We start from the raw sequence: 27931 nt of genomic DNA, 5'->3' as shown, positions 1-27931 counted from the left end.
CTACTGGAATGTTTTCTTGAATCCTTTCACAAGTTTGTCTAAGAATCTAAAATGAAAATAAAAGAAAAACGTTATTAGTAAGAGATGATCTAAATTAATCATTCATACATTTAAATTAATTTAGCCATAAAAGTGCGAAAATTGCCTACACAGATAATTTCAATATTGAGTCAAATTCCTGATAGTATCATCAACTGGTGTAGAAGGTATAGCACTACTCCATCAAATTTACGTAAAAGCTTTTTTCCACGTCGACAGTACTGTTATCCACCCAAGATTAGCTGTATACATACATTCTTGAATACTAACAATGCCAAGTTTCTTCCTAATATCTTCTTATCATTTTCCTATGAATCTGCTAATGATGCTCTTTCTTCCCAATTGCCATTTCCCCCCCAAATACTGATATCTATGAACTCTAGCTTTGTGCCACTTTTTCTGCCCTAATCTATCGCTCAGATCCGAAAAATAAAATAGGTCTCAATACCGTCTTCTGCACTGGCCATTTGGTGGCTTGGCTAATTTCTCTCTTCTTCCATATCAATTTCTTCAACTACGTATGTATCATAGCTGCAGAGCTTTGATTATTGTGTTGTGTATTTCCATAATTTCGTTTTCCATCTTCAGTATAAAGTCGACATAAATTAGTGAAATTCTTTACTTCTTCTATTGGTTCTTCATTCCCAATGCAGTTCGTTTTTTCTATGAATGGAATGGAAAGAATCAACTGCAGGTTTTTATAATCCTCCCCATTTTCATAGTTTTTGTCTTTTTATTGACGATTTTCATACCGAATTTCTTATTCCTTTAAAGTAAAGAGTTAAGTTATTATCCCTGAAGTCGATATGAGGTTCAATTCCAATTTTCTTCGTAATGTTCTCCGTATGGATGACGAATAAGAGTGAGCCGTTGCCTTACAATTGATTTTAATTGAACCATCTTCTTGTATCTCTTTTACTCTTCTTCCCCCCCCCCCCTAGAACACCACTCCAACCTCTCTGTCACTTCCTTACCCTTCTTTTTCTTCTCTCCAGGGGCACTCTGACCCCATTTATTTTTAGTAGGCCGATGATCGCATTTTTAGTTTCTCACTTGAAACCGATCTGGGTAGTGACCTATCTCCCTTAATATAAAACAACATACATCTCCTAGGGGATGTGTTTTACATTAGGGCTAATACTAAGAATAGTGATCGGATCTTTATCCACCTTTACTGCGAGTTACCCGGTATTGTACTACCAGGTGTTTGCTTACGCTTGGACTCTCCGAACTTTTATAGTTTGCTATATTCGGCATGAAACTCTTTGATTTCTATCTTAGAGTTTCTTATTCGGCTTTGAAGCAATCTGGGATTAAATATCTCTTAATTAAAATAGATTATTAATTATTTTGTAAGCATATGACTAATTTAAAATAAATTTAGAAATTTCGGAATTATCCATGTTTCTTATACACCTTTAAAAATTTTATATGAAATATAAATTTATAAATGCTGTTGGAATAAATTATTTTAATTTATATAAACTCCTGAATTTGAGGGAGAAAAAAGTCCTTTTTAGGACTCCTAGGGTAACATGATGGCAATGCTGTAGCCAATGAAGTTTTAACTGTGGCTCGGCTATTGCCGTTACCCAGCCATGACTAGAGCTTTTAGCTCAATAATATCCCATCCACACAGACATAAATTTTCTTTATTCAGATGAATGGATAAAGAGTCAAGGACTCAGTCCATCTCCCAGTTCTTTTAAGAACTTTAAGAATTATTAAAAAAAAAAATTTAATGGTGGGAGGGGGAAGGAGGAAGAAAAGTCCTTTTTGGGACTTCCAGAGTAACGAATGGCAATGCTGTAGCCAATGGAGCTTTCACTGAGGCTCGGCAATTGCCGTTACCCAGCCATGACTAGAGCTTTTAGCTCAATAACACCCCATCCACACAGATTTACTTCATTCAGATGACGGGATAAAGAGTCAAGGACTCAGTCCATCTCCCAGTTCTTTTAAGAACTTTAAGACTTATTTTAATGATTATGTGATTATCCCAAATTCCTTTTGGGATCTTAATGGTGATCAGATTACAAGAATACCGTGCTGTACATTTGAGATTGTATGTTTAATTAATACTATAGGGTGTTTGGAATCGATAGTTTCAGACTTAAAAGAAATTGAAATAGCTCTTTTTTTAAAAAAAATAAAACAGATCGTCTCTCTTTTAATTTCTTCACGTTTTTAAACTGCACTGTGCTTAAACTCATCAGCCACTTCCCTTTTGGTGTACTCATACGAAAGTCTGTCTCCACTCTCATCCAGTGTTAATGTCATTCTTCATCTGTAAAAATACAAATTTTACTACTGATTTCAGACACCCTGTATTTGTTGTAAGTGAAGTAACAATTACTCATAAAGTAAGAGGAATTTAAACTGCCGTGAATTCGTTATACTTTGTATAGTTCCACATGAAATAATCTAAAGGGATAAAGTCGAAATTCAAAAGTAATCAGGGATATTATTTGTGCATGGGTACGTTTAAAAAAGTAAAAGTAAAAAAAGCCATTAATCGTACACCATATAGGAATCGCCAGTATGTGTCTACAAGGAATACTATTGTTATAGCGAATGAACTTCTACCTTGGCTGCTTACGAGGCTTACAAATTTCGATATTTGCAGCAGTCAAGAGATTATAAAATTTGTCAACGAAACAATATTATTTGCCGGTGTTCTTTTTGGATATGAAAGGAATAATCAATCTTTTACTACTTCCACCTTAAGCATTTACAGAAGTTATGAATATCGTACTTACGTGGACGAATCGCTTGCAGTTTTTATGCAAAAGGTTCCACTTTTAATGTGGTTTTCCTCAAAACGTGTTGGCACATTACAGTCCTTGACACAAAGTTTTGAGCATTTTTTACAGGATTCGGATTCTGTTGCTTTCATTTCTGTTCCTCGAATAATTTGAATGAGATAATCGAAGCATTTAAAGTGGGAACAAAAGATATAGTCAAATCCTGAAATGAGAATCAAAACATAGTTAAAACACGAGAATAACAAATGACTATGTAAAAACAAAATTCATATTGAAGTAAGATGTTGATATTTAATTTCAAATTTGACAGATGATAGTTAATCAAAAGTGTATTATGTATTAGTACTTACTTTATAACTTTAAACTACATCATCATTAATGTTAAATTTTATTTATTTTTCCTATTTTTAATATTTTTTTTAAAAAAAATACAAAGACACCGATAATTGTAAAGAAAGAAAACCATTAAAATAGTAACAGAACTAATTCATTAGCTGAAAGTAAATTTTCATTAGCTCTAAATACATTGGAATCTTTTATAGTTAATCAAGAAAATTTAAAAGATTTGATATGTTGGATTTAAATATTTCACATGAAATACTGGCATTACCTATTAAGAAACCTTCGAAACTTTTATGTCTCATCCATCTATTTGACTAACAATAATGGCAGTTATCCTTTATCTTCATTTTATTTACTGTCTTGTCAAAATTCGATCCTTCTAAGCTCTGTTCTTTTGTATTAATATAATTTCTAATTTAACATATTTATTTTCTTACTGTCTAAATGTTTAAATAATATTCGTCTGGATATAAGTGGTTATTTTATAAAGAAATGAAACTTTATTCTTTACAAATATCACTACAGAAGTATTTAATTTATACGATTATATGTTAGCATTCGTATTTCAGATTCCCGCTAGTATATCTTCTCCGGAAAACGTAAATCATTAACTTAAATAGATCAATTAAAATAGAATTCTTCGATAAATTTCAAAGTCGTTACAATTAATCAATACTCCACTGAATCAAACGTCCGGACTCCTTCCGACTTATATTTTGACAATGAAGTATCCATTTCTTGTTGATTATACGCTGTCAGATAATGCTGAAATTGTATAAGTTGAATTTTTTTTAAATTCTACAACTGTTATCAGTTTAAGCAGAGCATTTTCCTTGAAGCAGAGCATGTGCTCTCTGTTATGGGTAAAATTCTAAAAGTACTTAAAAAAACAAACACACTATAATATATAACGGGCAACTCTCACTCTAATATACAAAGGCATTCATATGGAGTTGGCCCACTTTTTTTTTTTTTTACTATAACAGCCTTAGAAATTGCTTCTGTGAAGCTTTCCAGTAGATATTAGTACGTTGCTGCGCTAATTGCTTTCCATTTTTTCAATTTTAATGAGTACTGTATACTGCATCAAATCACTCAATTCCTTCCAACTTATATTCAGTGAGCAACCTCATAAGATTACTACTGAGGCCCGTCACTAATTCGGCCTAGCGGGTAATCAGTCTTGTAGTTTTCCACAGATGTTCGGTGGGGTTTGGTTGTGATCCGGGCTCTTTTCAGGCAATCCAAGTTCTTCGTAACGCATCTTATCAAACCTTGCCTGCACATAGTTCAGTTTGTAGACATTGTCGTGTTGATACAGGGTACGGTCACCACCGAACTCTTACCAAAAAGGTTGACGCACAGAATTGTCTAGAATGTCACAGTAGACCTCAGCGTTAAGATTCCAGCCCTCTCTTGGAACTAGCGAGCCAAGTGCGACCTATGAAAACAGCCCAAATCATGATACCGCCTCCTTTTCAAAATATTCAGTTGGCAAAAACACATGCGAGCAAGTAGCATTCGCCGAACCTGGAGTCGTCTTTCGAATGCTAGAATGATTAAGCTCGGTATACTACTCCAAGGCGATTCACATTCATAATCACATTCCTTAAGTTGATAGGAGTAGCTGCAGCAGGGTAGAAAAATCCCGAACGAAGTTGTTGCAAAGGTAGTATCTAATGGTAATGCCACTTCGAAAGTCACCGAGACCTTCAATACTATCAATATTTGTCTCTGAAGATTGCAAGAATGTTCTTCCTTTTATATCTGTCTGAGTTGTGGTTGAGATGTATATAGCCACATCCACGGCTACGAAGTGTGCGTCACAATAGTTTAAATGAGATAATATACAGTATGTGTATTAGATTAAACACGCGTATTAGATGACAATCAGTGCAATTTTATTTTGTTTAGAATTACCTATTCTACAGGACTTTGAGATATTTCTTCACTATATAATAAGTATTTGTATTCCAGATATTTTTGTTTTTCTCTAGAAATAGAAATGTTTTGTTCTACGAATAACAATAACCCGAAAGACCTATAATTATAAACAGGCAAATTCAATTTTAAAAATGAAATTTTTTATTTTTTGCTAGACGGATGAAACAAGAATGTTTTTCATATTCCCCGTTATCTGTAGAAGAAAGTGTATGGATGGAGTAATATAGGGCTATAAGCTCTGATCATGCAGGAGGGTAACAGCAATAGCCGATCCTCAGTTAAAACACTTCATTGGCTGCAGCATTGCATCCATTACCCTCCCTGGGTATCCATTTTAGTCGCCTCGTACGATATGTATGGGCTACAGTGGGGCTATTCTTATCCTGGCCACCATACGGGGTAAAACAAAATGTAAATATATGTAAATATGCTTTTGTCCACTTGTTTTTTTTTTTTCATCTACTATTTTCCTGGAAATGGTGTAAGATGAACATTTTAATATTTTAAATATTTTTTTCAAAATATTCTAGTTTCAAAAATAAATTTATATAATAGTTTTGTTTATAGCATATATTACTACATATTTCATCAGATTTTTTATTTTATTTGTTGAATATTTTAGCAATATTTTAAAAGTTGTAGTTTATCTAATTATACATCTTCTTCTTCTTCAACCTTTTGGTCTTCTCCACTGCTGCTGGACGAAGGTCTCCACATGGTTTTCCAAACCACTCTGTTTTCCGCCTTTTCCATCCAACTCACTCCTGCAACTTGTTCCAGTTTATCCCTCCACCTTCTTCTCGATCTTCCTTTTTGTCTTGCTCCATCCATTGGTCTCTACTCTGTTGTTTTTCTAGTCCATCTTCCGTCATTGCATCTGGAAATATGGCCAGTACATCTCCACTTAGCCTGTTTAATGTATTTTATAATATCCATGACTCTTGTTTGAGATCTTATCCAGATATTTGTCTTCCTATCTCTTAATGTTATTTTTAGCATACTTCTTTCCATGCGATGTTGTGTTGTTCTCAGCTTTTTGTTTAGGACTTTAACAGAAGTCCTAAACTGGAAGGAATATTTAGCAATATTTTAAAAGTTATATTTTATCTAATTATACAGCTTCTTCTTCTTCTTCAACCTTTTGGTTTTGTCCACTGCTGGACAAAACCAAATGGACATGAAGTATGCACTGGTCGAAAGATTTCATTTTTAGACTCATAGGGATATCAGTTCTGAATATGTCTCTCATTTTCCCATAAGCCATCCATCCAAGGTGAATTCTTCGTTCAATCTCTTTTCTTTGGCAATCCTCAAAGGATAACAATTGGCCCGAATATACATATGAGTTAACTTGTTTTATTTCATGGTTTTCAACTTTGGCAGTTGTATGGTTTATGTATTTATTCATCATTATTTATTGTTTTTTATCTATTTAATTTTAATCCAATTACTCTGAAGTCTTCATTTTAGCTGATTTAGTGTTTCTTCCAGATCCCAAGATTATCTACTATTAGGAAATATCATCTGCAAATTTCAGATGATGCAGCCTTTCTCAATTTCTGTTTATTCCTTTTATTTCCCAATCAAGGCTTCTAAAGACTTCCTCTAGTGCAGCTGTAAACAATTTGGGAAAGATATAGTATTGCCTTGCCGGATGCCTTTTTGTATTGGAAACCTTTCAGTATATTTACATAATTTAATTAAAGAAGTTGCATTATTCTAAATATGTTTTAGTGTTTCAATATTTGGTTCATTAGTTCCCTGGGTTTCAAATGTTTTTAGTGTTGCAGATATATTAACTGAATCAAATGCTTTTTCATAGTCTATGTAGGCCAGACATAAGGGTTTATTATATTCAATTGATTTTTCAATGAGCTGTCTTAATGTGTGAATATGGTCCAAAGTATTGTAATTCCTTCTAAATCCAGCTTGTTCACAGGATTGCATTCCCTCCGGGTCAGATATTATTCTATTATTTATAATTTTTGTGAAGACTTTATATATGGTGGGGAGTAGGCTTATAGGTCTGTAGTTTTTAATTTCTTCCTTATTGCTCTTTTTAAAAATTAGAAGTGAATTGTTCCATTTTTTTTTGCAATTTTTCTCTTGAATTTAAGCACTCATTAAAGACTTTGGTAAACTGTTTGATGACAGGGCTTCTTCCCAGTTTGAAGAAGTCTACCGTAATTCCATCTCCTCCTGTGGGGCCTTTCCATTCTTCGTTTCTCGCAGTGCCATTTCTACTTCACCTTGTAAGATTTCAGGAGCATCGTGTTCTTCCTCACTCGAGTTATCCATAGATGATTCTTGGATGTCTCAGTCCTTGTCTTCATACAGTTCAGTATAAAATTCCTGAATTCTTTTGATTATTACATCTCTATTTTTCATAAATTCACCATTTCATCCTCTTACAGCAGCTATTACCTTTGTTCCAACTGATAATGTTCGTCTTAGGACCTTCATATTACTATTGTTTTCTCTCGTTTCTTTACGTTTCCTAGTATTATACGATCTAAGTTCATTTTTCATCCTTTTGCGTATAGTTTTACAAATTTACGAATATTCTATTTTATTTGTCTCATTCAAATCTCTTTTCATATATCTTCTTTTCTTCATCAGATATAAGGCTTCCTGTCTTAATGTTCTCTCTCTTTGGTGCCTTTTACACCTCCTATTTCTAGTGCACAATTCAAGAGAGATATGGTAAGATTTCATTGGCATCATCGATGGAAGTAGCTGTGTTTAACTTTGTAGTTCATTTTTGAGTGATTCTCTACAACAGCTTTTATTGTGGTAGAGATTTTGTAGATTGAATAAATTGGACTTTTTTCTTATGAGCTTATTCTGTTCCCATTTTTTATTGATCCATACCTTTGCTCTTACTAGTGTGTGATCATTTCCTGTATTGAATCTATTAAGTACTTGGGAATTCTTTTGTTGGAGAGGATGAAGTCCATTTCATCATAGGTTTGTCCATTTGAGTTTCTCCAAGTCCATTTTCGGTTGATTTTCTTATTGCAAAAGCTGCTCATAATATAGAGATAATTTTCTTCTGCGAATTAAATAAGTTCTTCTCTTTCATTCCTCTGTCCAAATCCTAATTTACCGATGGAACTCAGATGTTCATCTATGCTTCCAATCTTGTCATTAAAGTCGCCCATTATAATTATGTTGAATTCTTTAGAATTATTTAATGTGGATTCTAATGTTTCATAGAAATCCTCTATCTCTTCATCTGGATGGTTCATTGTTGAGGCATATATTTGTATAATTTTCAGTTGGTATCTTTTATTTATGAAGGGACTTAGTTCAGCTATTCTTGATGTTATTTTATTAACAAGACATTGTCCTTGAGTGTTTTATTTATTACGAATACAACACCACCAATTATACACGTTTCTTAAAAAATACTGCGTTATACTCTGACTGCATATGGAAAACCAGAGTACAACGTTTAGATGTGAAATGTGACATAAGAGCATTTATAGAGTCAACTACAAGTGTGAGTTAGATCGAAATTAATCAAGTAGAACTTCCATTTTCGTCGTGAGTTTAATTAAAAGTTTACTAATGCCTCAGTAAATGTTAAATATCGCAATATCGATTTATGAGTCTGATATAGTAAGCATAAAATTTAAGAACATTCATATCAATCTGATGCAGCTATTATTGTGATTATCTGTGATTCACTCCATCCGATGTTGCGTTTTCGCAGCTTTTTGTTTATGGCTTCTGTTATAGTCCAGCTTTCTATGTTAGGACAGAAAGTATGCACTCACCTAAAGATTTTCTTTTTAGATTCATAGGGATTTCACTTCTGAATATGTCTCTCATGCTTTTTTGAGTATCCATAGAGGTGCACTCTGCGGACTCGTTAAGATAGTTCTCTATGGATATTCTATGGATTCAGGAAAGCTGTTGGATCCGTTCACTTCTTTAATGATAATGAGAAGAACAACCTTCTCACACAAGATATTAAAACAAAAAAATGCAGAGTAATTCTGAATTAATCAACCCACATGACGAAGGAGTCATGTGAAGTTATTGATATGAGAAAATTTCCAATTTTACGCACACCACTACGTTTTGTAGAGAAACAATTTAGAAAGCTCTGATAGATATACAAGCTACATAAACCATTGATCTCTTAGCCTACTCTGTCGTGAATAAACTAGAGCGCCAGTTTACTAGAGATATCAATTTAATAACTTAGATCACTGTGAGCTTTCAGAATGTGTATGTGCAGGAGAAAAGATTCTCGATAACAGGTTAACTTCTGGCCGTAAAATCTGATTTGTCACCAGTGCCTGCGTATTCAAATGTCATTTCACCACATCCTAAAGATGCTCAGTGGAGATTGGCCTACTTTTCTTGTGATATGACGTTATCTTCTTGGAAGATAATGCTAAGATAATATGCACCACATGATTGCTATACTGACACGTCCTTCTATTGTTGTGACTAAGCGGATGGCTTGGGTCCATGCCTTTTGTTGATTTCACTATTCTTCGGATTTCATGAAAACCGAAGAATCTGGAACCAAGATTCATCATCCATGACACTATTCTCTAGTCCTCTGGTGCCCCAGTTACTTGTGTTTCTTGGAAAGGCTTCATGAACAGTCGTGTTCATGTGGAATAAAGTCCGTTGCTTGATGCGTTCACTACAGATTCCCTTCAAAATTTCTTACTTGATCCGGGAAATAATTTGAACAACTTGATCTCTTTTCTCTCTCTCTCTCTCTCTCTCTCTCGGAACTTTACGATCCTATTCATCTTTCATCTGCTTCTCACATCCTTCATCCTTTCTGTTAGACACAGTCATCCTAGCAAAGAAACGACTTTCTGAGATGCTTCGTCCTGTCTTGTTATTGCTGTTCTTTCCTGGTTAAACCTACTCGAGTTCACTTTCACCTTGGATTATATTTAAAAGCACGCTCCAGCGCAAATTATTGCTTTGACATATTTATAATTAATCGTAAATCAATTACTTTTATTAGTAGATTCAATTTCGTTTGAATATCCACTATTTTGGCTACTGAATGTTTATTAATAATAATTATTCATTTCAACACGTGTATTGAGCAATACCTGTTGTATTTGGCATAGTTAACATACGTATTTTTGCATTACAGTATAGCTGTTGAGTAAGTATAAAAATATCTGAAATAATTACCTAGACTACCAGTCAAGTTGTAACCATTACATTTTGGCTGTTTTACTCCATCATTAAAGATGTACTGCTCTTTTACGAATTTCACGAATTTGACTGTTGATGTTGGTAGGAATCCTGCACAACAAAAAAGAGTGTTAATATATAAAGCCTACTTTATTCCTATAAATAAAGAACAGCAGATTTAAAATGACGTCTCGCTTTATGTGCGATTATTAGTGAGTTAATAATCAGTGAGTTATAGATGAATTTTGTATTCGTAATAATTATAGATAGGGATCAACCATATATGAATAAGATTGAAGATTGAAGCTTGACTGGAGACATGAAATGGCTTGAAACATGCTTCATTTTTGGTCTCTACAGACGAATATGTAGATTATCGTACTCAAGATATGCAGTAAGCTTACAATTTTGCATGGGTGGGAAATGCAAAACTTTTAGTAGACACGTTACTATGGGGGGGGAAGTCAACCTTAAGATATCTACAGAGAAATGAGGATCCTATAATTCTCCTCGCAGATAATGTGTAACTCTCATCTTAGATACTGAAGAATATAACACCAAAATGTTACAGTTACTGCAAATAGATACTTATTCAATTCTCGAGGCAGACCCAACTCGTGAACTCCACAATCGTACTAACAATAACTATAGAATTTCCTAGAAATTTAAGACTGTTACTTCATTTACTTCATCCTCCCATCCCTCCTTTATATAGTTTTCCTAAAATATATAAGGAAAACACTCTGCTAAAATCCATCGTAGAAGTCAGCGATTCTACCACATACAAGCTTTCTAAACATTTGGTCATAATTGAGAAAGGTACAACAGACTCGACCGCCTGCTTCCTCAAGAATTCTGAACACTGTGTTTGTCTTCAGTGAATAAGACATTCTTCATGAAAAAGAAGAAATTATGGTAAATTTCGATATTTTCCTTTTTACTAATGTGCCCACCCACAGATTAGGTATTACTTTTTTTTAAAAAATAAATTATCTAAAACATGATGTCATTCCCAACCCATTATTCTGGTAAATTCAGTTTACGTTTTTAAAAATACAATTTACAAACAGAACTTCGACTTATACTGGCCAATATATATTTAGAAATGAAGCCGTTGAAGCCAGGATTATGGAAATGGTATATTGGTGATATTTTCTTAATTTGAGTGATGTACAGGATCCTTTAAAGAGTTCCGAAACCATTTCACCAATCAACACCCAAAACATAACGCACAAATTATATTGGTAATACATTTAATAAACCTTAGATCATTGTATGCTTCATCAAAAGAACTTCACCTATAGGTAATAAGGAGCGGGCATAAATATACCTGTTTGGTAGGGTAGATAGCGCCTCCGCTTTCTTGTCAACAGACTCTGGGTTCGAATCTCACTGTGAACATATATTTTCAAAAGTCTTTAGGTGATAGACAGTTTCATCGACTGATGGGAGATGCTCTTCTGCTTAATGGAAACATGAAGTAGTTTGAAGAGTTACTCCGTGATTCAGAAATAGCAATCACTAGACACTTTGGACAACGTTGCCCAAGCAGTAGTTCACCGTAATAATAAGTATCCGGACGCTAATCGTAACCACTTTGAGCACCACGAGTAATTGGAGAAGTCAAAGGTAACATTCATCCCTTGTTGTCCGTATATATTTAGTATTACAATTTTTATAGGTTTTTCTTTTGTTGAAATGCATATACAATTTTTGACTGACTCTACATACATGCGGTATGTACAAAATAAGCAATAATAATATTTCTTGCTATCATGGATTAAATTAAAAAAAAATGTTAGATTGCGCTTACCGAGGCATAGGTCTCCGCCGGCGCCAGTTGCCAGATTCAGTGAATGCATAGTAACGTTCACATATCTGTTAACAAATTGGCCAAAACATGGAAGGGCACAATCCAAACCTGCAAAAATTAAATTAAATGAATACGTATTACTCTTCCTTAATTTTCCTTCCATTTTACCTCACTATGGAACTAATATATCCACTAATAGCTGCTAAATACCAATCTTTGAAGCTCTTACAAGTGACGTTAAAACAATAAGCAGTGCTGTTTATCTCCTCAGACGAAAATTATTAGATTTTTGCGATAACCAGAGAACAGATTTCAAGTTAACTTTGCTTTTCAAAATCGTAAGTAATTATACTAATTAAAGATTGTAGATTTTAATATCAATGTAAAGATATAACTCACCTAATGCTAATAAATATCTCGATTTAACAAAATCGAGGTATCAATAGAATATATGGCTTTTGTGTACGTAGACCATATCGGCAATATAAATTCCGAGAACACGACATAAATCTTATTTTAGAAAATAAGAGACAGCAGACGTCGATTTTACAGCATTCTGCACTCTGCATGAAATTTAACAAATAAAATAAGCCAGGAAACTTAAAAGATGATTAATGAACCACCAGCTAATATTTCTTTAGCGTCACAGACAGAGAGCATCGTCAATGTTAGAATCACATAAATTCATTTTCGGATAGAAGTGACGTCTTTTTTTATAGCTTATGAATAAATAATAGTGACTGAAGTGAACTATTAGACACTAGATAATCGACAAAGTTTTTACCAAGTATTTCGTGAATAACTATACAACTTACAGAATAATCAGAAAACGAACAAATAATGAAGTATCTTGGATCATAGAGAAAATAACTGATTATAAATAGTTATAGAAAAAATTAATTAACTCTTTTCGCAATCTAAAAATTACAAAAATTACAAAACGACCAAGTCACGACGTAATTGGCGAAACCAAAAAAAAATTGTACATCAATGACTTTTTTTATTACTTTTTTTTTAATTTTTAGCATATTGCTAGATAAATGTTAGCTACATCGAATGCATATCGTAGAGGAACAAGCGATTTTTTGTGTTATAAATGCTTAACCACTTACCTTTGAATTGAAGGCATCTGAATGTGCAGTAAACAAAAATCACTACAGTGAACAATTTTTTTAAATAAATTCTGTTTCGTTTTTACATGAAATTAATTAATTTGTAATATAAAACTACAGAACATATTAAAGATAAGAATTAAAAGCAATTAATTGAAATTAATACAAAATAAATGAAATTAAAAAAAACTGGAAGAAGAAGTAAATTTGAAAATTTAACTTTCAAATTCTAACTTTTCTTCCTTTTTTAATAAGTACAATAGGACTTATAATACCGATAAAATCTTAATATCGTACATTTTTAATTTATGAAATCGGTATCCCTAAAACAAACTTTTTCTCAATGAATTTTTATGAGAATTAGGTAGGAAAAAAGGAAATAAAAAAAATACTTTAGATAATTTAGATTAATTTAGTGAATTTATGTTTTATTTCGAACTTTTATTGCAATAACAATTATTCTGAAAAACAATTGTTAAAAACTGAAAACCAAAATATATCTATTGGTACTACGTTTTTTACTTATGTTTAAGCATTCCCACTAATTATCTGAAAAATTAGCTTTTAAGAAACATATGCAATCCATAGTGTTATCGTTTAAACTGAATCTAATTTGGTTCATAATTAAATTAGCAGCAGAAAACGCCCTTCGGCTTTTGTGCCGGATGGTGCTACTGTACTGAGATAGTCGTAGAGAGGTTGCAGGTTACTTTAACATTTTCTCAGATTCAAAAGTGTTATTTTCTTTCTAACCATATTTTCTCGGCTTTGTATTTTTAGGAAAGGAAGACTTAAAATGACTTTTAATGACTGATTATCGTCACAATTTCTTATTTGGGACAAAATTTGTTGCACATTCATGTTCTGTTCCACGGTGGTCTTCTAAAGGTGAATTCTGTTAATTAATTTCTGAATAAAGATAATAAGTGTAGTACAAATTTCAAATGAGTGGCATCCTGACTAATTCTGGGAAATCATTCGATATCACCTCGTGTCTCATTCAGCAAATACTAACGAACCTGTGTGATAAATTTGTCCTCCTCTGTATACTGAACATCTGTAATTGTCTTGATAAGAGGGCTGTATTACAACCAAGAAGCTTCAGTAAAACGGTCTTTGGAGAAACAGTGTGTTCGAGTGAAAAAGGGGTTGCGGCAGGGTTGTATACTGTCGCCCTGTCTTTTCATATTTTTAGTGACTATGTTATGACAATGTCATTTAGACAAAGATCCAGCTGGAATTAAGATTGGCGGCAGAAAAATAAATAATTTAAGATATGCAGATGATTCTACCCGCATAGCAGAAACTGAGCCGGGGGCTTAATTTAAACGTCACAAAAAATAAATGTTGGCTTCTGGCAATTTAAATGAATTTATGATAGAGGGAGATAAAATAGAAATCGTTGAAAGTTATGATTTACTGGGATCCAGAATCAGAAATGGTAAATGTGAAAATGAAATTAAAACACGGATAGTCATAGAAAAAAAAGGGATATTAAACCTTATAAAAGTATGAAAGATAGTAGTGTGAATAAGGCCACGAAAGTCAGAAATGTCAAAGCAATGGTGTTTCCTGTAGTGATGTATGGACGTGTAAGCTGGGTTATTAGGAAGAAAGACAGAACGAGAATTGATTCATTTGATTTATGGGTGTGGTGGAGACTATTAAGAATTTCATCGACTGCAAGAATGGTCAATGAGGAGGTTTTAGAATATAAAAACAGAATGTTACTTGGAAGCGATGATCGCTAAACAGAAGTTGATGTACTTTGGTCATATTATGCGAGCTGATGAATCATTGGAAAAATGTTGGGGAAGATCGAGGGAATGAGAAGAAGAGAAAGACCACAAATGAGTTGGATGGAGAACATGAAAGAACTCACTAACTTGAACTTACGATTAGTGAAAGGAATGACAAGAGGCCGAGTGGGATGGAGAGCCTTTGTTCACAGGATCACCAGGGGTCGAAAGATACTGGATGGCACATAACAACAACAGGTTTTAAGCAATTCGGATTACTATCGAATATTGGCATTGGAATAAAATTCCACGATATTTATAATTTACAATTAAATATCGTCTATTGCGTAATGATGGCCCTCAATCAATGTCAGACTAAATCCCTAAATCGTTCACCTTCTCATTTAAGCTGAGCTATTTCATGTACGTTTTTTGCATAGGACTACTGTAATCTGATACCGTTTTAATGGTTATTATCATGACTTTTACATTGTTGTAATAAAAATCTAAAATATATTTAGATTTACTTTTTAAAAAAATTACTTATTTCTTCAGTGTGCAACAAAAGCTGTAATAAATTAAATATATTAATTCCAAGACTTTTTTATTTTATTAGTATTTCCTACTTATACGTATGTCCTAGTTACAGTGTTTTCCAAACTTGAATTTTATCTATTTTATCTAGAGACAGATACTGATCTAAAGCATGTCCTCAATTCTATCATCTATTAATAAAGGTATAAAAAGAATGTGGAACTGTTTTATTTGCATGATTTAAACAAATAAAAGCTTTGATTCTTCTCTGGAGACTTTATTTTAGAAAACTTAACTGATAAACAAAAATATAATAAATTATCAAGTAAAACATTAAATCTTATTTATTTTAAATATAATTGTTTCCTGAAATGCGCATATTTTTTTAAACCATAAATAAACACATCATTTTGATTGTAGTATATAAAGAATAGAAAATTAAGAATAGAAATTATTAACATTTCCTTCATTGTAGTTGATCGTCGAAATGATAGCTGTTTGATACAGAGGATGAGATGGGGCATTCGTTCTTGAAATAACGGAAATGGAGAACTACAAATCTCAGATGCCTTCCTGGTAAAAGATAACATCTCAAGAGGCAGAACTTTGTTAGGTGCGATAAATCAAAAATGCATTAAAGGTAATATTTGTTAATATTAATGAAATATGATTAATAAATATAAACAAGATATTATACATGAATGGCAGCAATTTTAGTTTCGGATGAGAGCCAACATCAAAATGGATAATTGGACAATAAGATTAGTTGGTGCTAACGGCTACTAAATCAAGTTCTACTAAAGAAGAAGATGGATGATTTCTTGTTCTCTCCCTTTGTGCCTTGTATTGAAAAGAGTCTTCACTGTCAGTTCTATAAAACACCTTGAATTATTTAATATGCTTCTATCATGTTTCCTCTTTTTCTCCAATCAGCTAATTTTTGAATCCCTTCAATATGTTCTCATGGGGGAGCATTCCACAGATTTGCCTCAATCTTTGTCAGTTTCTACTGGATCCTCTGCAACACTTCTTCACGACTCCCACAGACTCCATGTGACCAGATCAGGCACAGCAGTGCAGATGTGGCTCTCTCACTCCAACTGCCTGGCCACAACTCCCGAAATCTCTAGACTCACTCAAGATCATGCAGTTCAAGCAGTTCAATCAAGTGCATCACAATACTTGACCAGCTTTAATGGCTTCTATTTACTTTTCTTATTTTGTAGGATCTGCCCATTAATTTCATGGACTGTCGCTCATCCAGTTTTGCATCATTAGTAAACAACTGAGTATTTTCTGTTAAATCATTCTCTATATCACTGACATATAAGTTAAACAACAGAGAATCAAATACTCAATCCTGCTGTACATTACTAGTCAACCGACTTCTCCTGGACACAATTCCTCCATAAACCACTCTGATATCTGACCATCATCTGCCCTCTAATCCAAATCATTAGCTTTATATCTATCTCGATTTGCTTCAATTTATCAATAGAACAATGGAATTCTGAAATGCGTTTACAAAGTGTCTTGCCATTTCCTTTATCCAACTCCATTGTAACATTATTGAAAAAAAAAGAGCAAACTACTACGTAAGACTTATCCTTCACTAAACCACGATGTTTCTTATCAGCTATCATATTCCTGTCCTCCAGTCGTGAATTATGCCTTTCACCAACCAACTTTTCTAATTAAACTACTCCGCAGATACTGATTGGCCCATAATTATTTGCTACTTCTGGAGCCTTCTTTATGTAGGGACTATATTATCTTCTTTCCCCTTGACTATCTTTCATGCACCTTCAACATCTCCTCTTCCAAATTCTCATGCCATAGCTCCTTAAAGCGGCCTCCTCACCGTGTCATAATCAGCTTTTTTATAGTTCCACCCAATATCCCTTCTTAATAGAAAATTTCCAGGTCAAGACTATAGGATCGCTTTCCCCTAGCGAAGAGAGCGTGGCTATATTAGTTACAGCTACGTTCTCTGATGCTGTGACCAGATTCAACACTCTTGAACCATGCATTCCCTCCATTACATGGTATCAGATGTAATTATCTCTTAGCAGCTGTATAAAATCCATTTCCTTCGAACTTTGGGATTATTCCTCCTCTCAATCTTTGTGTCCCTAGTTGAAATATCATAATAATTGCTCGAACTACACTTTCTTGCCAATTTGCCAATGTATGCCATCTACTTTCTTCCTATACTTCTTGGTATAGGAAGAAAGTAGATGGCATACATTGTAACAGTAACTAATTATATATTTCCAACCCACTGGCCTCTGTCTCACACCAAATTGCCTCAAAGGAATTTGAGCTATCTGGTGTGCCTTCTAGCCTCTCTGAAGATAGTACATCCTTTGCATTCCATTCCGATGACTATATCATCCTCGGCAAACCAAGTCTTTCTAATGCCTATAAGGTTTGGCCAAGATAAGCTAACCATTGCCAAAAACAACTTGCCCTTATTCCGACTACTTCTGGCATTAGTTAACATAGACTGAAATAACCTTCGTTCACCAACAACCTGCCTTGCACCTCCTGTTGTTTAGGTCCAATAAAATTAAGAACTCTATGGCGAAACTTTCAGCATCATGTGATCACTCCCACTTGCTAACTCACTCACTCACTCCCATCCTGTAGGTTGAATGGATACGCTCTCACCTGTGGAATGCAAACCACCTGCCTTATATAAATCCTTCCTTCTATAATACTCACTTGACCCAACCACAAACTCCATACCATTCCTCCTGCGCAACAGCGCACTGAATCATTTGCAATAACAGTCTCTTTGTCTTAGCCCCCCCCCCATCATACCGTGGCAACAGAACCACAACTTTTATTTGCTCACTATTGTTATTCGTTTTTACCAGAAACTTTTTCATATCTTCTCGCATACCCATGTATGCGAGAAGATGTTTGGTACTCATGATATGTTAGATTATGAGTATCAAACAAAATAATCATCTCTTTCATTTTTCTTCTTTATATCTTACAAATCGCTAACATCTTTAATCTTGCCTCCATGGAAATACGACTTCCTTATTCTCTTCTCAAACACACTCCTCTTATCACTGAATCCATATGCCATGATCTGAATTTTGTAATGTGAATTGAGATCACTTTTCTCGTAAATATATCCAGAGGGAGACGTGAGAGAGGTTTTAGAATTATTTCTAGTTTTATTTTATTTTATTTTTTTGGGGAGGGGGGGTATTTATGCATAGAGTATGAAATATATTCTAAAAAGGAACAAACTTACCTAAAAGTGCGAATATTTGTCCTTTCGTCCTTTCTGCTGCCATACCACATATATGACAACCAAGACTGTGTCCGATTAAAATGATCTGTCTGAATAAAATTCCTGCTATTTCCTGAAACGACAGTTTAAATATAAATTTAGATAAAATTATTTATTTTAATTATCTTTCTTAAAAATGAAGCAGAAATAACAAGAAAATATGATATTTTTATTTCGTGTTATTTATTTTATGGCATTTCTATCCAAGAAAGGGTGGTTACGTGTAGTTCACTGGCAGCGTTGAAAGCATCGAAGTCGAACGATTTATAAGCATTTTTTTTTCTTTTTAATGTATATTGATTGGTCAAAATATTAGAAGCATTCCCAGAGTAAATGAATCAGCTGCTAATCAGTGACTAACCTCATGTGACAAGCATCGACAACAGAATAAAAGGTAGTAAACTATTTGGACAAGCAAATCGTTGTCATTTAATTATGATTTAATGCTATTTATGGCCTAAAAACATTTTACTAAATCTTTAATAAATCATATGGCCCGTCTCTCCGATTGGTTTATTCTAAGTAATTACTTAGGCAGAACTTCTATCTATTTTCTATCTAACTGTTTTTTTTTTCTTTATTTAAGGTTCCCAGTTCTAATCGTATTGATGTTTTTTTTTTTTTTTTGGCTAGAAGGGTGAAGAAAGAATGCTTTTCATATTCCCCTTTATCTGTAGAAGAAGATGCGTGGATGGGGTGTTATTGAGCTATAAGCTCTGGTCATGGCGAGGTAATGGCAATAGCCGAGCCTCAGTTAAAACTTCATTGGCTTCTGCATTGCCATCCATTACCCTCCCTGAGTACCCATTTTAGTCGCCTCGTACGACTACATTGCACGAGCTACATTGGTGCTATTCTTATCCCGGCAACTACACGGGGATCATTTGTGATTGAGATTTCATTTTTTAATTTATTATCCAGATTTTCCTTCCACGAAATGGTGTCGGATAACTAATATACTGTAAAATGTTTAATTTAGCCTGTCTCTGTAAGCGAGTTAATTGTTTTGCATAATTTATTACTTGTGTTATTTTTAGAATCAAATTTTTCCATTTTTTTAAGTATTTCATGTTTACATGGATTGATAGTCTAAACATGCAAAAGAATTATTTATGAATTCTTTTTATTTCTTACTAATTTAATTCAATTTGGGTCTTGATTTAAAAAAATCATTATTGTCTATTTTTACAATATTTTCAGCTACCTTCTTTAGATTCCGAATCGCTTTTCTTTAAAATCAGTAATTATATCAGTAGTTAGTAATATTCAGTTAACAATATATCACTAATATTATATAATATATATTTAATCGAAATATTTTAATTTCAATGAAATATATAATATTAAAGGTATGGATATCTCTGCTAAACTGTTTGGTTTCTTTCTTTCCAAGGTGATATTTCATAACTTAAACTTATCTTACCTGACCATCATCATCATCGTGTACAGTATGTATATGTGTAAAATACCTCAGAATTCGATTTAATATACCCCTTTGTAATAATTCAAATAACTTCATTATGATTCTCTTGTCTTTTTTTGCATTATAGCAGGGTTTTTATTTTTTTAAAATATCTCTAAAAGTTTTTCTAAACTCTATTATTTTTTTATATTATTACTTTTGGACAAGCAGGATCTACAAACATCAAGAACGTCCCTTTATAATACTGTTTTGTTATATATGCAAAAGAACTTTTCATCGTTTGATGTGAAGATGACATTAAGTTTCTATGAAAATATAAGATCATTTTTGTCTCAAACAACAACACCTACATATCACTCAAAGGAACCTTCACGATCTTCGTTTGTATTGTTTTCAACAATTGTAATACTAAACTCATGAACGCTAATGCTATAATATCCTGGGGAGTAGACGGCTTTTATTCTTCCACCTGGATTAGGCAGGATACTTTTAGTCTTAACTAACTATTGGAAATCGATAAGCACCTGAAATTCTCCTTAATAAGCCTCCATTCTGGGTACCTTAGCTATTCCCATTGCCTAATGAAATGTTAGTTATATAGTTTATATTCCTGAGCTTTAGAGTTAAAATTCCAGTCACTTAGAAGATATTACTCTACTTACCGGTCCTAAAAATTAGTAAATCAAAACGCAAACATGTAAAAAAGTAAATTACCTTATCAAGAATATTCGAGGATGTGTGTGTGTGTGTGTGTGTGTGTGTACGAACATTTCTTTAGGTTCGCACTCTTTCACAGTAGCCTATCTTGAGTTTAATTCATGATAGGCAACTGATTTAATTTCGTATTTATTTTCTTTTAGTTTCGAAAACGAAAAAATTGCGATACAGGCCCAGCATAGAGATTTCTCTACTTACCTTTGTTTCTCCTTTATGGGTGGATATCCCATAAAGGAACAACTAAACATGAAAGCAAGAAGAAACAGAATAGATAGATATAAATCCATTGAACAGGAAGGTACTCCAAAAGTGGATTATAGAGACAGAAAAGAAATATTTTCAAAATATTTCCTTCTTACTTACATGGATTAAATTGATGAATCGTGATAAAATGGCAGCCACTAAGGGAACATTTGCAACGGATTGTTCGTAACAAACGTTACTTCCCTTTTCCCAGGAGAATTCAATCACATTGCATTTTTTATTGGCCACAAGTGCGTCTGCAAGTTCCTGTAAAAGAAGTAAATTAATCAATTAGTTTCAGAATTTAATATTAACATTAACAATTCACAATCATAAATACCAATCATTAACAATCAGTTCTTTGTTCACTTTCTTCAACTATACGATACATTTATTAAACAACAGAGTATCTTAATGTTGAAATTGAGGATGGATCCTGAATTTGATCATAATCATGTTTTAAATTGAACCAATCTATCTGAAAGTATCTCGATCTGATACTTTCCATATTTTTATCGTCTTATGATTAGTGGACAATAAACAACAGCTGAATTTCTTCTTTTCAGATATCTAATCTTGTTTATTTTTTGCTTCGGTTTATTTAAAATGTTCCAAGTCCGTTTCCTAACGCTGAAAGCTGCCATACACACTGTAATCGATTCTACATAATATCTAATGTTTAGATGACGATTCATGTTCAAATATCAAAATTGTTCCCCCTTTATCACTTGTTGCTAGCAGGTCACGATCCGAATTGAATTCAAAACACGAAATTATATCAGTTTCCGTAATATCATCTTGACTTTTTATTTGAGAAAAGCAACACATCCCTTTCCTTCCATTTGAAAAGGAAATTGTAACACTAATAAATTAAAGACTTAATTCTGTATGTTAGTCAAGTAATTATTACTTTAATATCCAACGTTTAACTGGCTGATATCTTCCAGCATTTCCAAAGGAATACACTGGTAGGCGATAGAAAGAAGCAAAAACTAGGAAACTAACCGACAATTCTAAAAATTATATAAAGTTATCACGGAACGCGAAACAGTGATATGATACGCGTGTCACAAGTACAACGTTTTATTTGTTGAGATATTTAATGTAATTTTCATGAAAGTTCATTTCTTTTTGGTTAAATGATCAGATTAGAGTTTTCCATATATCTGGTAAGATTAGGCCTTGATTCTTATTTAAGTTACCTGTTGAACGGGCGACTGTAGCAGCTTCTTTAAATGTTCTGGAACGGTAGTTGCCTTCTATGTAGGGCATATGACTCATATTCCATTCAATATTATGGTTGGTAGAGGAAAAAGTGTGAAGAAAGGCCTGATATATCCTGTCTGTTATTCCTTACATAGCCTACGTTTCTTTCTTTCTTGTATCAAAACTTCTAGATGTCTGTCCGATGTAATTAATACCGCAAGAACAGGGTATGCTATAAACTCCAGGGTATTTGTAGAAAAGATGGCTATCTTTTGGTGATCTTATAAATGTTTGTATGGTCTCAATAGGTTTGAAGGTTACTCTGTTATAGAGCTAATGTATTGGGTTTCATCTCGTTGTCTTTGCGGTATGGCACTAAAGAGGATCTTGTTGATGATTCTTGTAGGGTAGCCATTTAGGGATAGATCTCTGGATATTTTCATTAATTTTTCTTGTACGTCGCCAGGGCCTATGGTACACTGTATAGCTCTTTTTTTTGAGCATATGGATAATGTTGAGTTTCTGGGATATGTGGTGAGACGAGTCGAAATGGAGGTAGCGTCCGGTGTTAGTAGGTTTTCTATATACTGACAGGTTGATGCTATTGTCAGTTTGTTTCTTAATAAGTACGCCTAGGAATTGAAGTTTATTATCTTTTTGTAGTCCCAAGGTTAACTTGATGGTGTTGTGGAAGCAATTAATTTTGTTTAGATAATCTATTAATTCTTTTTTTTGTGATTCCAAATCATGAAAATATCTTCAACATACCTAAATCATGTGGTTGTGAGAGTTCTTGATATAGGAATCCGTGTTGTGAATGTGTTCTTTTATGAAAATTACATTAAATATCTCAACAAATAAAACGTTGCACTTGTGACACGCGGATTATATCATTGTATCACGCATAGTGATAACTTTGTATAATTTTTAGAATCGTCGGTTAGTTTTCTAGTTTTTGTTACTTTCTAATGCTTACCAGTGTATTCTTTTGAAATTGCTGACAGATATCAGTCAGTGAAACGTTGGATATTATACTAATAGTTACTTGACTAACATACAGAATTAAGTATTTAATTTTTTAATACTAGTAGTCAAGAAAAAAGTCATAAAAATTGTAACACGTTTTATTAGTATGAAATTTAATTTATGAATAATTTTATAAAGACCACAAACACTTAAAACATCCTAAGGATGTCATTAGATTCCTAAATAATCAACAAATGTAATTTCCAAAATGGCGCACGCGAAGTCATATGATTATCCATGAACCAATGAAATAAAGAGGTTTGTCATGAATGGTACTGACGTCCATATTCAACAACTAGAGCGAATGCATTTAATGTTCCAAGAATACTACCAAATAATGGTCAGTCGAAATCTGACGATTTTGGAAACGATCCAACGGAGGAATAGTTCATTCGGCAGAAAAAAAAATAGTTGGAGATGAAGTTTCAGTAAAAAAAAAAAGTTTGAATTTAAGATTAAAATTATGCTTATTATATAGATTATACAGAGAAAAACATCACTGAGCATATCGGATCTTTACTTCGATCTGGTATTATCAACATCGTAAAATAACAACAGCATAAGACTATGAAACAAAGAATAAATCAGACAAAAAAAATCAAACTTGTTTAACACGGATTCAACATAAAATTACACAAAAAAAAAACTTGGTTCCCCATAGAACACACCATAATTTTTCTCAGATACTCTTTTTATTACCAAATCTGTACGTACTTCCAGGTTTAGTGAAGTACTGAGGCTCCGCTATTGCTCGTTACCCTCCTGCAATGATCAGAGCTTTAATTGCTCAATACCACCTCTACAGATAACGGGGAAGATGAAAAGCATTCTTGCCTCGCCCCTATAAGCCAGTCCTTATAAGGACTATAAGAACATGTTTGGTGAATCGACCGTGAGATGCGATGATTAATACCTTTGGAGGGTAATGGATGGCAATGCTGTAGCCAATAAAGTGTTAACTGAGGCTTGGCTATTGCTGTTACCCTACTGCCATGATCAGAGCTTTTTATAGCTCAATAACACCTTATTCCTACATATTTATATCGCTCAATAACACGTTATCCTTCACTTTCCTCTACAGATAAAGTGGATTATGAAAAGCATTCTTGCTTCGACTTTAGGGAACATGTTTGGTTTTAGTTCTGCTGGATAATAATCGCAATTTGAATACTGCCTTGACTGTGATTAGAACTGTCTCAGTGAGCACATGTAGACGTATGCTGATTAAAAAAAAAAAAAAAGATTGGGAGTTCTTGCCGGCATCGAGAACATCTGGTTAAACTGTGGCTTCTTTAGAGGAAAGTTAACAATACAAGAAACATTTCCCGCTCTTGAGAATATCATCGTTCTACACACACACACTGTGAAAAGAAGGACATTTATGACAGTTGAGAACGAATCACTGAATTTATAACTGATTGCGCTGACTTACCCGTATCTTTTTCGTGCCTGTAGCCTTTGTTCTCCAACCATGCACGATAAAATAAATTTTTTGACCAATATTCTTTGGATTCTGAAGAACAGCCAAGGTAGAGTTGTCTTGCATATCTAATTTGTTGCCATTTGGATATTGTTCGTTGTACAGGACTATATTTATTCCCAATTCCTTTGGTTTTACTGCATATCGTGCAGACGAAGGAGACCAGCAGAAACACGATCCACTACTTATATTGTAGTAGTGTGGAGAATAATCTTTAGGTTTACCTATAATGAAATATTGTGTTTTTTTAAATGACAAATAAACGCATTGGAATAGAATATAAAGACATCTCAGTAATTCAAGGGGGATATGAATATTCGAAATTTGAACTGGAAATTTCTTGGCAGAAAGAAGAATCTCTACACGATTCTGTATTGAATGTGACTATACATCTGCTCGTATAGTCATCTATATATATATATTTATATATATATATATATACACACCACGTGTGGTGGCTGGGATAACAATAACCCCACTGTAGCCCATGCATGCCGTACGAGGCGAATAAAATGGATTCCCAGGGAGGGTATTGGATGGCAGTGTTGTAGACAATGAAGTTTTTAACTATTGCTGTTTCCCTCCTCCCATGATCAGAGCTTATAGCCCTATATTATCCTATCCATACATTTTCTTTACAGATAACGGGGAATATGAAAAGCATTCTTGCTTCACTCATCAAGCCAAAAAAAAAAAAAAAAAAAATATATATATATATATATATATATGTAGAAAGTATTTTTACCTTGGGTATAAATATGTTAAAGATACCAAGTAATTATAAACCTGGTTTTACTCCATTTCCCAAGTAAGCAAACAGACTAAAAGTCAAGTTTGCGCCTGCAATTGATGCAAGTCTAACTGATCCCACAGGTAGTGCAGGACCAGGGCAACTCGTGGCAAAGGTGGAACAAGCTCCGATCACTAATCTTAATATTTACCCTTAATGCCAAAACACATCTCCAAGAAGGTGATGTATAATGTTTTGTATTAAAGGCAAGGGGCCACTACCTAGCCCGGTTTCGACCTTTATTGAGGTCTCGTCAGTGGGAGCTAGGCTAGAATTAGAAATACCAAGATTTAGTAGTACAGAGCTTGTAAGTATTTCGATGTGTTTTGGCATTAAGGGTAAATATTAAGATTAGTGATCGGAGCTTGTTCCACCTTTGCCACGAGTTGTCCTGGTCCTGCACTACCTGTGGGATCAGTTAGACTTGCATCAATTGCAGGCGCAAACTTGACTTTTAGTCTGTTTGCTTACTTGGGAAATGGAGTAAAACCAGGTTTATAATTACTTGGTATCTTTAATCTTTAACATATATATATATATATATATATATATATATATATATATATATATATATATATATATATATATATATATATATATATATATATTTATTTATTTATATTTATTAACGGATTCCCAGGGTAAAGGATGGCAATGCTGTAGCCAGTGAAGTTTTAACTGAGGCTCGGTTATAACCGTTACCCATCCATGACCAGAGCCTTTAGCTCAGTAACACTCCATTCACACATTTTCTTTCATCAGATGAAGGGATGAAGAGTCAAGGACTCGATCCATCTCCTCCCCAAAAAATATATATATTTATTAATTAAAATGTAGTGTATAAAACAAATATAAAACAAATATACAATAATTGCAATCAATTATATTGGTATTTAAACAAAACGTTTGATTTGATTGAATGTTCTTTACGTACTTTTACATGATGCGTATTTCATATTGCAGAAACTTAATAATGCCTCACCACACAGAATATCACCAAGGCTAACTGCCTGAGTCATGTAAGAAAGGACAGCGAACATCATCATCATCATCATCATTCCAGCTTGTAGCCATCGTGGATAGAGTTCCATCGTGATAAGCTGTCGTCGGTAGAGAAGAAAGGCTTTTTAAACTCCTTTTTGATGTTTTCCTCATGGAAAGCACGTGATCATAATTGTAATACAGCCTTTCTTATGTCAATAAAACCGTATATCTGAGGAGTACATACTATATATATATATCCTGCTTTGAAAAAACTATCAAGTATTTTTTTGGAACTTTTTGAATTCTGCTGTTTTTTTTTATAATTAACTCCCTAAAATTAAGACAATGTGTGTAATAAAACTGCCGCTGACAAAAGAATCAATTACAGCGCGATTGGTGTGATCACGTGCTAATCATTCGCCGAACATGTTTTTATGAGCGGTGACTCATTCATGTCCGCTACTTTACTACAGTGTTTTTCCAACGTATGATGGCCTATTCGCCAAAATTTGTTAAAAATAACAGGAAATTAATAACAAAAATTAACCTGTTAATTTAATTAAACCGAATATTTGTTAAAGGTATTTAAAAATTAACTGTTAATTTTACATGTGACATACGGACCGGCCGTTTTGTCCGTTAAATCGAGGGTTTACTGTATATGCATTTAATAAAGTCTGTTTCCGACTCGTATTTCATCGAACTATGCGCACGGAATTGAAGAGGATTGTTACTTGCTGGGAAATGCTTATAACGATACGAAACTTTTTCAGTAGCTATATGGAAGTGCTACCTATCAAACTGTGCTAATAAGAACTTAATCAAATTATTAAAAAAATTCAACATTAGTTCGATTTCAGCGCCCTTTGACGACATAATGATGAAAGATTAATAAAACATTTTAAGAAATGCACAGCGTGTTACTGACAACAACTGTTTTTCGCAAATATTTTGACCACACGGATTGCTACTTCCTCTGTGGTCTCTAATAGTTATGTTAATACTGTCAGCTTAAAATGTGTTGGTTTCAATGTTTGAATTTAGAGAATGATTGTTCTATATTTTGAATTTTTCTAACTGTTGAAGTCTTGACATCTTGTCTGCTTGTCAATTAAAAGAAGGAAAAGTAAAGAGTAATGTTCTGCCATGACTAAAAGTTTGAATAAAACTTTCAATCAGATAAAACACAGAGAGAGAGAGAGAGAGAGAGAGCTTGAAACAAACTGGAAGGAATGAAAGGGATTGGAGTTCGTCCTTCTAATTTCTCATCTGAAAATTTCGAAACTCTT

The 27931-nt window shown here is 33.5% G+C and overlaps 1 protein-coding gene across 1 annotated transcript; it reads right to left on the bottom strand.

The window, feature by feature from the left end:
- Positions 1–26732, bottom strand: LOC150103401 (pancreatic triacylglycerol lipase-like). Its single transcript, XM_090398469.1, has 8 exons — positions 26666–26732; positions 24821–25092; positions 21277–21423; positions 18735–18846; positions 12082–12189; positions 10266–10379; positions 2799–3006; positions 1–46 (listed from the first exon to the last, which is right to left on the bottom strand). The coding sequence occupies exons 1-8, from the start codon at positions 26730–26732 to the stop codon at positions 1–3; spliced, it is 1074 nt and encodes a 357-aa protein (XP_090254595.1).
- Between the last annotated feature and the right edge of the window lie 1199 nt (positions 26733–27931).

Source organism: Typopeltis vanoorti, chromosome 9 (genome assembly GCF_054136105.1).
Source record: "Typopeltis vanoorti isolate ZY-2024b chromosome 9, IOZ_Tvanoo_1.0, whole genome shotgun sequence".
Taxonomy (NCBI): Eukaryota; Metazoa; Arthropoda; class Arachnida; order Uropygi; family Thelyphonidae; genus Typopeltis; species Typopeltis vanoorti.
The sequence above is the reverse complement of the archived record's forward strand: the minus strand, read 5'-3'. Positions and strand labels throughout refer to the sequence as shown.

Excerpts from the sequence above, each read along its gene's own strand:
- LOC150103401 (XM_090398469.1), bottom strand. The coding sequence starts at position 26,732 with ATGGCTACAAGCTGGAATGATGATGATGATGATGATGTTCGCTGTCCT. Across the intron at positions 25,093-26,665 it reads TTTCTTACATGACTCAGGCA|GTAAACCTAAAGATTATTCT; the intron begins GTTAGCCTTGGT and ends ATTTCATTATAG. Across the intron at positions 3,007-10,265 it reads CAACTTGACTGGTAGTCTAG|GATTTGACTATATCTTTTGT; the intron begins GTAATTATTTCA and ends TTCTCATTTCAG.